At 41.1% G+C, this 15,127-nt stretch overlaps 1 protein-coding gene across 3 annotated transcripts in view; it reads left to right on the top strand.

The window, feature by feature from the left end:
- Positions 1–15,127, top strand: part of PCGF3 (polycomb group ring finger 3) — a 136,088-nt gene that overhangs the window by 89,303 nt on the left and 31,658 nt on the right. For all 3 annotated transcript variants that reach the window (XM_077280845.1, XM_077280938.1, XM_077280893.1), the window contains exons 2-3: positions 5,786–5,903; positions 14,907–15,003. In XM_077280845.1, coding sequence (XP_077136960.1) covers positions 5,786–5,903; positions 14,907–15,003 — 215 coding nt within the window. The remainder of the gene's footprint in view (positions 1–5,785; positions 5,904–14,906; positions 15,004–15,127) is intronic.

Genomic DNA, 15,127 nt, shown 5'->3' with positions numbered 1-15,127 from the left:
GCATTGCGTCTTTAAGTCTCCTCATCTCGGCATGCCTAGCATGTCAATCTCCGCAAGGAGAAACGATACTTCTTGGATATCATGTAAATCTCAGAAATACGTGATTCAGATGGAACCACCGGTGAAAGACTCCCTATAATGAAGCAGATTGAGGCACTGTGTGCGCTGTAGGACCTGTGATCCAGTGATGTCCGTCTTTTTAGGGGTACATAGAAGCGCGGTCTGCCACAATTTTGTGCACTTCTGAAAAAGACCACATTGAACAGAGGCTAGACTGAGTAAGCAGTAACTCTGCTGCCTCATTATAGTGATTGGATCCCTCTGGGGTTTCATCTGAACCAGGTCACTCAGAGATTTAGATAGAAACCCCAAAGTAAGTGCTCAGCGTAGAGCACCAGATAAATGTGATCCCAAACGTTATGTAATGTGTTCCCAATAAAAGTTTCAACTAAATCCACAAAAATAGCAAGTCCCCACTCTGGTCTGTCATCTGTCTGTCCGTCACATATAGGGGGCTTTCACGTTACTGGTAGTACATATATTCCATAAAAGCGCTGTGGCTCCTTGCCCCCAAAAGAAATCCAACAAGTTTTGCGCTCCAAAATCCAAATGCCCCCCTCTTTTCCTTTCCCCACAGTGTACCTAAACCACATGTTTGGCATTCCTGTAGGGATGAGAGCCCACCCTGAGCTGGGCATAATGTACTGGCAACCTACTGGTCACTACAGCATACTGGTCGCTACAACGTACGGGCACCACAATGGCAGTTTGCAGTTTTCACCCGGCAACTTCCACTGCATCTTGTTTCTGGAAAACATTTATGGAGTCAAAATTGTCACTGCATCGGTTGATAATTCCCAAAGGGTTGTAATTTCCAAAATGTGGACACTTGGGGGGGGGGGGGCTGTTGGGGATTGTGCTCTTCTGGCACTTAGGGACTGTATATGGAATCCACAAACTAGTCCTCAATAATTTTGTTCTCCAAGAGTTAAGTAGTGGTCCGTCCCTTTCGAGTCTCGGGTGGCTAAGCAGTACTGGACAGCCACATGTGGGGTGTTTCCACATTCAGCAGAAATTGTGTGACACATTTTGGCATCACTTTTGCCCATTTATCTGTGTAAAAATGTAAAATCTGGGGCTAAATCTATTTTTTATGTGGTAAAAGTGTAACTATTTTTTCTTCACTGTCCAATAGTATAAAATTCTGTGACCCCCTCCCCCCCCCCCCGTGGTGTTAATATGATCAGTGCACCCCTAGATGAATTAATTGAGAGGTGTAGTTTGTAAAATGAGGTCACTTACTGGAATTTCTGCTGTTCTGGAACCCCAGTGGCTCTGCCAATGTGACATGGCCCCTTTCAAACCAGTGCAGCAAAATCTGCGCTGTAATGACTCTCCTTCCCTTTTAAGCTTTGCATTGTGCCTCATAGTAGTTTTCAACCACTTATAGGGTATTGCTGTAGTCGTGAGAAATTGCGTAACCAATTGGACTGTGCGTTTTCTCCTATTACCCCTTTTGAAAATTGCAAACTTGGGGTTTAAGCAACATTTTAGTGGAAAAAATAGTAATATTTCATTTATTCAGCCCAATGTTGTGCAAGTTTGTGAATCTTGTAAGGGTTAAAATGCTCACAAGTCCCCTGGATGAATTACTTGAGAGGTGCAGTTTACAAAATGGGATCACTTGTGGTGGTTTCTGCTGTTTTGGCATGTCTGGGTCAGGGGATCTTCAAATGTGACATGGTATCCGCAACCTATTACAGCCAAAATAACGCTGCTTCCCTTTCCAGCCCTGCTGTGCGCCCCAGCAGTAATTTTCCAACCAATATGGGGTATCGGCATACTCAGCAAAAATTGCATAACAAATGTTCACATCCATTTTCTCCTATTACCCTTGTGAAAATAAATTGGGGTGAAAATTTTTTTTTGGGGAAAAGTGTTTTTATTTATTTCTATGGCTTAACATTCTAAAATTCTCTGGACTCCCTGAGGGTTCACAGTGCTCATCAAACATCTAGATAAATTCCTTTAGGAGTGTAGTTTCCAAAATGGGGTCATTTGTTGGGGGCTTCCACTGTTTAGGCACCTCCGGGGCTCTCCAAACGAAACGTGATGATTTTGTTTTCCAAAAGTCAAATGACGCTTCTTCCCTTCCGAGTTCTGGCAAGCACCCACACAGTAGTTTTCCTCCACATATGTAGTGTTGGCGTACTCAGGAGAAATTGCACAATTATGGGGTCCTTTTTTTTATTTCTTGCTACCCTGAAAATAAAAAAAATTGAGGCTGAAATAAAATTTTTATGTCAATAATGTACTATTTTAATTTTTACGGCTCAACATTATAAAATTCTGTGAAACCCCTGAGGCTTCAAGGTGCTCAACACACATCCTTGAAGGGTCTAGTTTCCAAAATGGGGTCATTTTGGGGGGTTTCCTCTGTTTAGGCACATCAGAGGCTCTCAAAACACAGTGTAGCGTCCACTGTCGATTCCTACCAATTTCGCATTCCAAAACTCAGAGTGCTCTGTTCATTCTGAGCCCTGCCATGTACCCAAACTGTAGTTTTCCACCACTTGTGAGGTATTGGCATACTCGAGAGAAATTGCACAACAAACTTTATGGTGCATTTTATCCTGTTAACTTTGTGCAAATGAAAAATATGGGGCTAAAGTAACATTTTGTGGTTAAAGGTTAAATATTCATTTTTTTCCTTCCCTTTTCCATTAATTCCTATGAAGCACCTGCAGGGTTATTAAACTTCTCGAAACTGTTTTTGAGCACCTTTTAAGGGGTGCAGTTTTTAGAATGGTGTCACTTTTGGGTACTTTCTGTCATATAGGCCCCTTAAAGTCACTTCAAATGTGATGTGGTCATTAAAAAAATGGTTTTGTAAATTTAATGGTAAAATGAGAAATCGCTGGTCAACTTTTAACACTTGTAACTTCGTAACAAAAAAGTTTCAAAAATTGTGCTGATGTAAAGTAGACATGTGGGAAATGTTATTTATTAACTATTTTGTGTGACATAACTTTCTGGTTTAAAGGCACAAAAAGTTTTGAAAATTGCGAACTTTTCAAAATTCTCACAATTTCCAATATTTTTAGAAATAAACCCAAGTTATGTTGAACTAATTTTACCACTAACATGACATGCAATATGTCACGAGAAAACCGCCTCAGAATCAGTGGGACAGGCTGAAGCGTTCCAGAGTTATTAACTTATAAATTGACACTGGTCAGAATTGAAAAAAAAAAAAAAATGGCCCGGTCACAAAGGCGAAAATAGGCTCTGTCACAAAAGGGTTAAAGTTTACTGCTGTCAAAAGTAGATATGTAAAACTTTGTGGTCTTTTACTACCATCTAGTGGTTAGAGCTGTGAACTGGTGGAAACTTGTCCTTTCTTTAGAATTTGGTGCTTAGTGTTTAATGTGTTTTGTTTGGTTTTTTTCCTCCGCCTTCATGCTCAGTGATACATCTAGTTACATCTACAGATGTTCCATAATATATGTATATTTCTGTTTGTGTGTATGTATAGTATGTATTCTAATCTATTATAACGTGTGTACTAGTGGACACATATGCTTGGTTCATGAAGTAGTCATGTTTAGTTAATAAAAGGCATGGTAGGGCTCCAGTGGGATGGTGTAATACACAGGAGGGCTTCGGTGCCTTATATGTTTCCATATACAGAAGAAGCGGCCATGCATCACATGTTGGCTGCAAGGCTCCGTTTGCTAGGCACCAACACATTTTGCTCTTCTACATGCACTGCTGCCTTATTAATAGGTTACCCTAAAGCCATGTTCCCCAACCAGTGATTACATAGCTGTAGTCAATTGTAGTTAACTGCAATAGCGGCAACTTATAAAAAAAGTAAAAAAAAAAGTCATAGTCCAAACTTTGTGTATACCGTAAATAATTGTGTATGCATGTTTTCTGGCTATACATTGCTGTCTTGTCAAAAATGTCCATCATTGGTGGCTATTGTGCCATGGATCTCGCATTGTGTTCTAGTTTACTATTGATGATGAAAATAGTGAATATCTTCCTTTGGACCCTCTCAGGTTTGGCAATAATAAAAAAGGGTCAATTAATCGAATATATTTACTTTAGAGGTCTCCAGAGAAGATTAAAGAAAAAATCTCAGCGGAAAAAAGTTTAGGGTCACCCAGACAATTTTGTGTTTTCCATGAAAACTCGTACTTTTATTAATATGAGTTGCCAAATGAATTTAAAATCTAGTCCAGACATTGACAAGGTTCAAAAAAAAGATTTTTATTTGAAATAATAATTTTCTCCTTTAAACTTTGCTTTCGTCAAAGAATGCTCCCTTTGCAGCAATTCCAGCATTGCAGACCTTTGGCATTCTAGCAGTTAATTTGCTGCGGTAATCTGGAGAAATGTTACCCCATGCTTCCAGAAGCCCCTCCCACGAGTTGGTTTGGCTTGATGGGCACTTTTTGCACCATACGGTCAAGGTGCTCCCAAAACAGCTCAATGGGGTTGAGATCTGGTGACTGCGCTGGCCACTCCATTACAGATAGAATACCAGCTGCCTGCTTCTTCCCTAAATAGTAATTTGGAGGTGTGCTTTGGGTCATTGTCCTGTCGTAGGATGAAATTGGCTCCAATCATGCGCTGTTCACTGGGTATGGCATGGCCTTGCAAAATGGAGTGATAGCCTTCCTTACTCAATATCTCTTTTACCTTGTACAAATCTCCCACTTTACCAGCACCAAAGCAACCCCGGACCATCACATTACCTCCACCATGCTTGACAGATGGCGTCAGGCACTCTTCCAGCATCTTTTCAGTTGTTCTGCGTCTCGCAAATGTTCTGTGTCATCCAAACACCTCAAACTTGGATTCGTCTGTCCATAACACTTTTTTCCAATCTTCCTCTGTCCAATGTCTGTGTTCTTTCGCCCATATTAATCTTTTCCTTTTATTAGCCAGTCTCAGATATGGCTTTTTCTTTGTCACTCTGCCCTGAAGCCCAGCATCCCGGACTCGCCTCTTCACTGTAGACGTTGACACTGGCGTTTTGCGTGTACTATTTAATGAAGCTGCCAGTTGAGGACCTGTGAGGCGTCGATTTCTCAAACTACGGACTCTAATGTACTTGTCTTGTTGCTCAGTTGTGCAGTGGGGCCTCCTACTTCTCTTTCTACTCTGGTTAGAGCCTGTTTGTGCTCTCCTCTGAAGGGAGTAGTACACACCGTTGTAGGAAATCTTCAGTTTCTTGGCAATTTCTCGCATGGAATAGCCTTCATTTCTAAGAACAAGAATAGACTGTCGAGTTTCACATAAGTTATTTTTTTCTGGCCATTTTGAGAGTTTAATGGAACCAACAAATGTAATGCTCCAGAATCTCAACTAGCTCAAAGGAAGGTCAGGTTTATAGGTTCTCTAATCAGCCAAACTGTTTTCAGCTGTGCTAACATACTCGCACAAGGGTTTTCAAGGGTATTCTAACCATCCATTAGCCTTCTTACACAGTTAGCAAACACAAAGTACCATAAGAACTCTGGAGTGATGGTTGTTGGAAATGGGCCTCTATACACCAATGAAGATAGTGCATTACAAACCAGACGTTTGTAGCTGGAATAGTCAGTCATTTACCACATTAACAAGTGTATAGAGTGTATTTCTGAATCATTTCATGTTAGCTTCATTGGAAGAAACTGTGATTTTCTTTCAAACATAAGGACATTTCTAAGTGACCCTAAACTTTTGAACGGTACTGTATCTTTCCTTTTTTAAACTTTTTTTTTCTTTTTTGCAGACACCAAAGATGTTGACTCGGAAGATAAAACTCTGGGACATCAATGCTCACATTACATGTCGCTTGTGCAATGGATATCTCATCGATGCTACTACTGTGACGGAGTGCTTACATACCTGTATGTATTACGCAGCCTGCATTAAGCATTATAGTTTCTTTTTTTATATGATATATATTTTTGACAAGATTTTAAATGGTGCAAAAAGGATTTTTTGCTTTGTGTAAAACCGCACAGGTTGTTTACCATGAGCAGTGTACTAAAGGTCCTTAAACACATTAGACTAAAGTTAGCTGAACCGACAATGCGGGAATCAGCTGACAGTGTACGGGGCTTCCCGGGCTCTCCCCCTGACAGATGAGCCCTAGCCAATCCCATTATTGCCACTGGCGGGGGCCCTCTCATGGAAAACACCACAGCATTTGGCTGACTGTCCTGTGTGGAATAACTTCATTTTTGCCTTAGTGTACATTGAATGTAAAATGTTTCCCACTTTGAGGAAAACCTTTGTGCCTTCTAATTTACACATACACACACGTGCGTATACACATGTGTATGTATGTATATATATATATATATATATATATATATATATATATATATATATATATATATATATATATATATATATATACACACACACACCCACACGTATATATAAACGCGTATAAACACACATGTATACACACGTGCGTGTATATAAAACATGTATAAACACGCACGTGTATATAAACACATAAGAAAATTTGTCAGCAGGTTTTTGCTATGTGATCTGAGAGCAGCATGATGGAGGGACAAAGACCCTGATTCCTGTGATGTCACTTGCTGGTCTGCATGTTGGTCTTTTTACGCCATATTACTTGCGAACAAACTTTGATTATTCAGGCCCCTCGACTTTAAAGGGAATCTGTCACCAGGTTTTTACTATGTAAGACCAGAATGATGTAGGGACTGAGACCCTGATTCCAGCAATGTGTCACTTGCTGGGCTGCTGGCTGTTCTTTTGATACAATCCCTGTATTCTCTGCTGCAGAATGCTGAGCCCTGTAGAACTCCACCCATACTACTGATTGGTAGCTTTTTGTGTGCCCTGTATAGGTGCTGACTGTGGCGATGGTGGGCTTCACAGGGCTGTTGACTAGGAGACACTTAGTTCTGTAGTGATAATCTGCTGATAAAACACTGATTGTATGGAAACCACTATAAGCTTTGTAGTAAGTGATAACTGTAAAGGTACCTTCACACTAAACGACTTTGCAGCGATAACGATAGCGATCCGTGACGTTGCAGCGTCCTGGCTAGCGATATCGTTGTGTTTGACACGCAGCAGCGATCTGGATCCTGCTGTGATATCGCTGGTCGTTGCTGAAAGTCCAGAACTTTATTTGGTCGTCAGATCGGCGTGTATCGTCGTGTTTGACAGCAAAAGCAACAATACCAGCAATGTTTTACAATGGTAACCAGGGTAAATATCGGGTTACTAAGCGCAGGGCCGCGCTTAGTAACCCGATGTTTACCCTGGTTACCATTGTAAATGTAAAAAAAAAAACAGTACATACTCACCACCTGATGTCCGTCAGGTCCCTGGCCGTCTGCTTCCCGCACTGACTGTGAGCTCCGGCCGGCCGTAAAGCACAGCACAGCGGTAACGTCACCGCTGTGCTCTGCTTTTACTTTACGGCCGGCCGGCGCTCACAGTCAGTGCGGGAAGCAGACGGCCAGGGACCTGACGGACATCAGGTGGTGAGTATGTACTGGGTTTTTTTTTACATTTACAATGGTAACCAGGGTAAACATCGTGTTACTAAGCGCGGCCCTGCGCTTAGTAACCCGATGTTTACCCTGGTTACCCGGGGACTTCGGCATAGTTGGTCGCTGCAGAGCGGTCTGTGTGACAGCTCTCCAGCGACCACACAGCGACGCTGCAGCGATCGGCATCATTGTCGCTATCGCTGCAGCGTCGCTTAATGTGACGGTACCTTTACTGGAATCAGGCTATCAGCCTCTGCATCATGCTGCTCGCAGATTACATAGCAAAATCTTGCTGACAGATTCCCTTTAATGCCCCTGACTCAACCCCCACCCAGATGCTTTGTATGTAGAGTGTTTTATATTTCACTATAATCGTTATTGTTCCGTTAGCGGAAGAATTTTTGGAATTAATAGGCCCCACAAAAACATGACACTGTGTAACCAGCCTTCACACCATTTCTATTGTAAATAAAAATACTTCTACCTAAAAACGTCTAAAAGTTGGGTCTTCATGAAACAAGGTTTATCTGTATATATGTGTATAGAGAAGGTTTTCCTTTATTTATTTCTGGTTTTGTGTATTAAAACTTAGCAAAAAATCATTAACAATCAAGATGTACAGACGCACTGAAAAGCCCAAACTGGCTCCTAACCTTTTCTAAGTGCTACTACTCGGACTCCGAATGTGTACACACACGTGGGATTTCCTGTGACCTGTATATGCATTCCAGTACAATAACTTCCCACCTCCGCCAGGTTCAGAATGCATGCGCTGAGGCCAGAAGCAGTACTGAAACCGCCAGGCCACCTAAGGGTTGTGCCTCTAGTATGATTCTCACCACCCGCCATCTGCATCTGTTATCAGCTCCTCTCCTCCAGGCGGGTTTTTTGCAGGTTGGATCTCTCCAGTGTTTGCTGGAAGTCACAACTCGATGTAAATGTATAAGATCCAGAAGTATTTTCCCTCTCTGTAACATAGGGGATTCTGGCACTACCGCCGCGGCTGCTTCTTAGGCTGTATTCAGGCCCCCGTGTACAGACTGGAATCCTCGGACTGTCCGCAGGTCTTTTCATGCGTATATTTGATGCCAACACCACACCAGCTCAGTGAAAAAATAAATCTCTGAAGAAAGTGAACACAAATGTATATTCTATTTCTTTATTGAAAAATTGTCAAGTAAAATGGATATAAAAAGGGGGAATATATGTATAACGGTCCAATGGTATGCAGTTATTAGGAGAATCCCAGGTTTCCATCCATAAGTAGGTATAAGACCACCCTGGTAATTTATTGATGAAAAGCTCGGGATGGGCTGAGATGTCTATGGATTTGTTTGATTGCAATAAAACAGCTACTACTCAATGCGTGAGGGCCGGGATTCTTTGCCTTCCCATTTATACTTCCTTACTGACAAATTAACATTATCAACCCAAATGGATATACGGTTATGACCTAATTGCAGTGCCGGAAAACTGTACAAGTGCGACTTATGTGGAAGCCTCTCTTTGATTGACAGCCAGGCTCGCATTCTCATGACAAATGGGTTACCATGGCAATGAGGGGCCAAACAAAGGCCATTTGGGTCTGCCATAGGTATAGCCTTGTAGATGCCCAGTCAGAGACTATGCAAAATGGCTAAAAAAAAACCCGCAAAAAACTGTTTGGATTTTTCTTAATGACCTTTGGCTCTATCTGGAATCATGACGATTATAATTTTCATCTTTATTGAGTTTTACAAAATGGAATTCCAACACAGGACAATAATTGTGTCATAAGTATTAAGTCAAACAAGGCCACTTGAAAATAACAAGCAGTATTTCCATAGCATTTAAAACCTGATAAAGAAAAGTAAACACAATGAAAGGTAGAATTATTGGTTGTACATTGGTTCAACGTGTTAGAGAATATACCAGCATAGGTGGCTCAGACTTAAAGGCAACCTGTCACCAGATTTGGCCAATGTGAACTGGTGACAGGTTGCTTTTTACTTCTTAATGACCAGAGGTATTTTTTGCCATAACTTTTTTTATTTTTTGGTCAAAATGGCCATGTGAGGGCTTGTTTTTTTTTTTTATTTTGAATGGGGCGAAAGGGGGGTGATTTGACCTTTTTTATATTTTAATATTTAATATTTTTTTAAATTTTGGCCTGCTTCAATAGAAGCTGCCATAATCCGATCAGCCCTGCTACATTCAGGCAGTGATCAAATTGCCTGCATGTAGCAGAATTGTTTACTTGCTATGAGTATCGACCATCGGGCGGTGCTCATAGCAGTCCGGCAGTGACAACCATAGAGGTCTGCTGGACACCTCTGGTTGGCATGCCAACCTATCAGTGACCCGCGATCACGTGATGAGGTCACCGATGGGAGGGATTTCCAGCGCACTAGCTGGAACCGCGAGTTAAGTGCCATTGTCAGAGATTGACAGCAGCACTTAGCTAGTTAACAGCCATCACAATTCCACCCGGGGCTGTTAGAGTCACATGTCAGCTGTTCAAAACAACTGACATGTGCCGGAAAAGATATGGGCTCAGCGCTGGAGCCCACATCACAGGGAGGGAGTCCAACATCGGCGTACTATTGCGCCCGATGTCGTAAAGGGATTAAACATTAAGTCATTACATACTCAGGTAGATGAACAAAGGGAGATAGGAAAGAAAAAAAGCAAGAGAAGAATATAAACCAAAAACTCAAATGCACACAAAGACAGAGCGGTGAGGTGGAAGAAATGTATTGTAAGAAGGGAGAACGGAACATCAGAGAGGCTCCTAAAGAGTGGACTTGGTTTTCCCCTATGAGGTCAAGGTAGTCAGAGGAAGATTTAAACTCCAGCCAATAGAAACATGTTTTGTAGAATTTGTCGTGGGAGTTATTGATCATGATCTCCTCCATTAACATAATCTTGTTTATTTTGGAAAACCAGAGTGAGCTTGTAGGGACAGTATCGCATTTCCATAATAAAGGAATGCACGCTCTAGAAGACATAATCAAATGTCTTAGTATCAAGTTTTTAAAGAGATATAACTGTGATGGAGAAGGACGAGAATCACTAGTTATACTTTTCTCAAGTAAGTCAGGGTGAAGATACGCCCCCACTGATCGCTTATCAAGGTGCAACACAGATCTCGCTCCCTTTGGGTCTGGAAGCGTGTTTTAGACTGGTCCAGGGGTTCAATCGGGAGGGAATATGAGAATGATAAAGTATGTCTTAAGGGGCCAGTGTTTGAACATCGCACCTCAAAAATTGTTTTATCTTTTTTATAGAAGGCTCTAGGTGGGAGAGAGTGAAGAAAGGTAGAAAGTTGACCAATTCTTCAGTGTCCTAAGAGTGAAGGAGTTGCAAGGCCCTTAAGATATTCCTTTTGAAGGCCATAAGTTTCCTTGTACGAAATGTGGCACTCTAAAATAGCCATTGTTAAACCAGGAGTGAAAAATGTCATCCTCTATTACAGGGGGGAAAGTGGATTACCCAAGATGGGGTATAAATCGGAATATAGTAGCAGAATTGATGAACGAACAGAGGGATCATTGCACAAAGCAAGGGAGGCCCCAATCGAAGGATGGGTTGTGAGTAGACATCGTAGATCAATTTAGCCAAGAGATAGTAGTTGATAAGGGATGTTGGTAAAACTGTGTTCAATCCTAACCCGTGCTTTCCCAGAACCATTCCTAAACTGATCCAAAACACTAGAAAGGTGAGAGGCAATGTAAAATGATTTGAAATCAAGTCGCACTATGCCCCTTGAGGACTTTAGACGATGTGGACCTACTGACACGTGGAGGATTACCCGACCACTTAAAGAAAGACTAGGGAATGCCAACCAGGATCGCCTGAATGGCTTTTCAGATACGAGGGAGAATTTTCATTTTAAAGATTGCACTTCTGCCAAACCAAGTAAAGGCATTCCTCATCCACCTTGAGCAGTTCTCATCCACACATTTAAGTAACCTGGAAAAATTGAGAATATGTCAGTTTGTCATATTTGGTAACAATATTCTTAAAATATTTTCTAGCTGACTTAGCCCATTTATTAAAGCTAAAGACTTTTTTTCAGGTGTGCTAGGACAGAATGGGGAATTTTGATTTTTAAGGGTGAGTTCACACTAGGAGTGTTTTCAGCAAAACCTGATCTCTTGGTAGGAAAGAAGCTTTAGAAAAATAGCATATAGTATATTCCTTGTTTTTTCTTCCATTTTTTTTGCGTCGATTTGGCATGCTCATGCTAGATTTGTCTCTTGTGCATGCTGATATAGTTGTGTTGAAAAAAAAAAAAAATCCTATTCCATAGAATCAGATATTGGCACAAAAAACAATGCAAAACCTGATACCTGCATTTTTGGGGCTCTTTTTCAGTGTTTTTTTCTCCACCCATTCAAGTCAATGGGTAAAAAACACTGAAAGAAGTGACATTGTCCGTGTCCAAAAAACCAAGCAAAGCACAAAATCCTGATGACATAAAAACCAATGTGTGTGTGTATGAGATTTCTGAAATTGATTGTTGTATAGAAGTCATGAGAGTTAGAATAGAAAGGGAAGTCTCTCTGCCGGGTGGAGAAGTCACCAGGAACCCTCAATTGATGTTCCTGCAAGACTTTTCAATATACGTAATTGTGTGGGGCGCAAAAGAGAGGATTCCCCCATGGAGTTATCTATAGAAGGATCAAAGGCTATATTGAAGTGACCCCCCCTCCCCCACTATCCATATTCCTTCTGCGAAAATCGCCACTTGTCCTGTCCTGAGTTGGGAGGCAAGCACAGCCTTAGTAGAACCTATGAGACCTTTGTCCATTAGAAGATGGCCTTCTCCATCTGTGCTAGATTCCGTGAACGCCACAGGACCGAGCGGGAAATGAGTATGCAGGACTTGGAGACAGGAGAAGGCCTCTGGTAGACCGTAGGAAACCTAGAGTGAGTAATCTTGTGAGGTTTATTTTGACAGTAATGTGTTTCTTGCAAGAAAGCAATGTCCATTTTCCTATTATAAAGGAGATTTAATATACTAGCAGAGCTCTGACCAAATTAATTTTATTCTGCGCCTCCACTGTGAATGTATTAGGTCTGTGGGCACAAGAAATGCCTCTATAATGGGATTACAAGGTGCACACATGTTTACATCCCTTTACCTCAGAAGGATTCATCAAACACCTGTCCATGGTAGAGTGCAAAACATGTCACTTTTATGAACCTTCCATTTGCAGACTTTACTACCATGGAGTGACTCAGTATGTGACTGTGACTATCAATGTTGTGCAGATGAGACCGTGTGAAAACCTCCGAAACAAGCAGTCGCTGGATACATTGTTAGAGATCGGTGTCTTTTCTTTATTTCTGGAGTGGAAGCGAGTAGAGAATTTTCTCAATTTGTATAGCAAAATACAGTTTGTACAACCAATCTGTATGTCCTGTTTTGGCAAGCTCTGAAAACTTGTGGATAAAGATTGTTTTATATGATTTACCTGGTAATTCGCACTTTAATTTCTTAACCCCTTTCTGCCCTCGGACGAAATAGTACGTCCAATGGCAGTATCCCCCACTTTGAGGTGGGCTCCTGCGGTGAGCCCGCATTAAAGCCGGGACATGTCAGCTGTTTTGAACAGCTGACGTGCCCACAATAGGCACGGGCAGAATTGCGATCTGCCCGCTCCTATTAACTAGTTAAATGCTGCTGTCAAACTCTGACAGCGGCATTTAACAAGCGCTTTCGACCATCTGGCCGGAAATGTGCACACCAGTGACCCCCATCACATGATCGGGGGTCATCGGTGCGTCAGCATGACAACCAGAGGTCTTCTTGAGACCTCTTTGGTTGTTGATGCAAGATTGCTATGAGCGGCACCCTGTGGTCGGCATTCTACTACATAGGGGCAATCTGAGCATTGACTCTATGTAGCAGAGCCAGTCAAGTTGTGCCATCTTCTAGCCTCCCATGGAGGCTATTGAAGCATGACAAAATGAAAAAGAAAGTTTTTAAAAATATGAAAAAAAAATATATATATAAATAAAAGTGTAAATCGCCCCTTTCGCCACCTTCAAAATGAAACAATAAAAAATCAAATATACACATATTTGGTATCGCCGCATTCAGAATCGCCCAATCAATAAAAAAAGGATTAACGCCAGAATTACGTTTTTTGGTTGCTGCAACATTGCATTAAAATGCAATAACGGGTGATCAAAAGAACATATCTGCACAAAAGTGGTATAATTAAAAACGTCAGCTCGGCACACAAAAAATAAGCCCTCACCCGACCCAAGATCACGAAAAATGGAGACGCTACGGGTAACGGAAAATGGCGCAATTTATATATATTATTTTTTAGAAAAGTTTGGAATTTTTTTTTTCACCACTTAGATAAAACGTAACCTAGACATGTTCGGTGTCTACGAACTCGTAATGACCTGTAGAATCACAATTTCAGGTCAGTTTTAGCATTTAGTGAACCTAGCAAAAAAGCCAAGCAAAAAACAAGTGTGGGATTGCACTTTTTTTGCAATTTCACTGCACTTGGAATTTTTTTTCCCGTTCTCTAGCGCACACCATGGTAAAACCAATGATGTCGTTCAAAAGTACAACTCGTCCCGCAAAAAATAAGCCTTCACATGGCCAAATTGACGGAAAAATAAAAAAGTTATGGCTCTGGGAAGAAGGGGAGCGAAAAACGAAAACGCAAAACTGAAAAAAGCTCCAGGGGTTTAGGGGTGCAAACCACCTTTGGAGGTAAAGGGGTTAAAGGCATAGTAATCTTAGTGTATGTAAACTTTTGACTTTGCAGTAATAAAAATGCCTTAAACATTTTCTCTCTCCCTCATTATTCTGACATATGGCAAATATTAATAATTCTGGTAATCCAAATTGACCTAAAACGGGAAAGGTTTATTCTGATGTCATGTCAGATATTGAGAAAAACATGCATGTGTCTGTTTATGTAGTGTATGTAAACTTCTGGTTTCACCTGTATATGGAATATAACGAAGCCTAATTTTTTTTTTTTTGTATTGCACAGACTTGCTTATTTCTGAAGATGTATGTGATGTGTGACCTACACAATGCAGTCTGGTTTTTATAACGTAAACTATGCGTGTGACCAGCAGATGGCACCATTGTATTGTAAATGTGAGAACCTGCAACGTTACAGTTCCGTTTAATAAAATATACAGATGGTGAAGCAAGAAAAGGAACAATGTTAATTGGAATAGCGTGTTTATTAGGCTTTTACAGTCAGAAAGTGGAATTGAGAAACACTGGAAAAAATGCATCCAGGCTTTAATGAAGTATATTAAAAAGAAGGCAGCTATTGACATTTCACGTGCTTTGGTTAAAAGACTTCAGAAAGAAATTTATAGATTTCTTTAATTTATCTTTCACAGTTTGTAGAAGTTGCTTGGTGAAATATTTGGAAGAAAATAACACATGTCCAACATGTAGAATTGTCATCCATCAAAGCCACCCTCTACAGTATATAGGGTAAGTGAGCGTTCTGTAGATCATCTTCTAGTTTCTGTTCATGATGATATGCTAATCCCCACCGATCAGTTGTTCTCAGTGCATATGGTAGCTGCCTCCTGCCGGAACTGCTCGCTGATCAGTC

The sequence above is a fragment of the Ranitomeya variabilis genome, chromosome 1 (assembly GCF_051348905.1).
Source record: "Ranitomeya variabilis isolate aRanVar5 chromosome 1, aRanVar5.hap1, whole genome shotgun sequence".
NCBI classification, from domain to species: domain Eukaryota; kingdom Metazoa; phylum Chordata; class Amphibia; order Anura; family Dendrobatidae; genus Ranitomeya; species Ranitomeya variabilis.
This window is presented reverse-complemented; position numbering and strand designations above follow the sequence as displayed.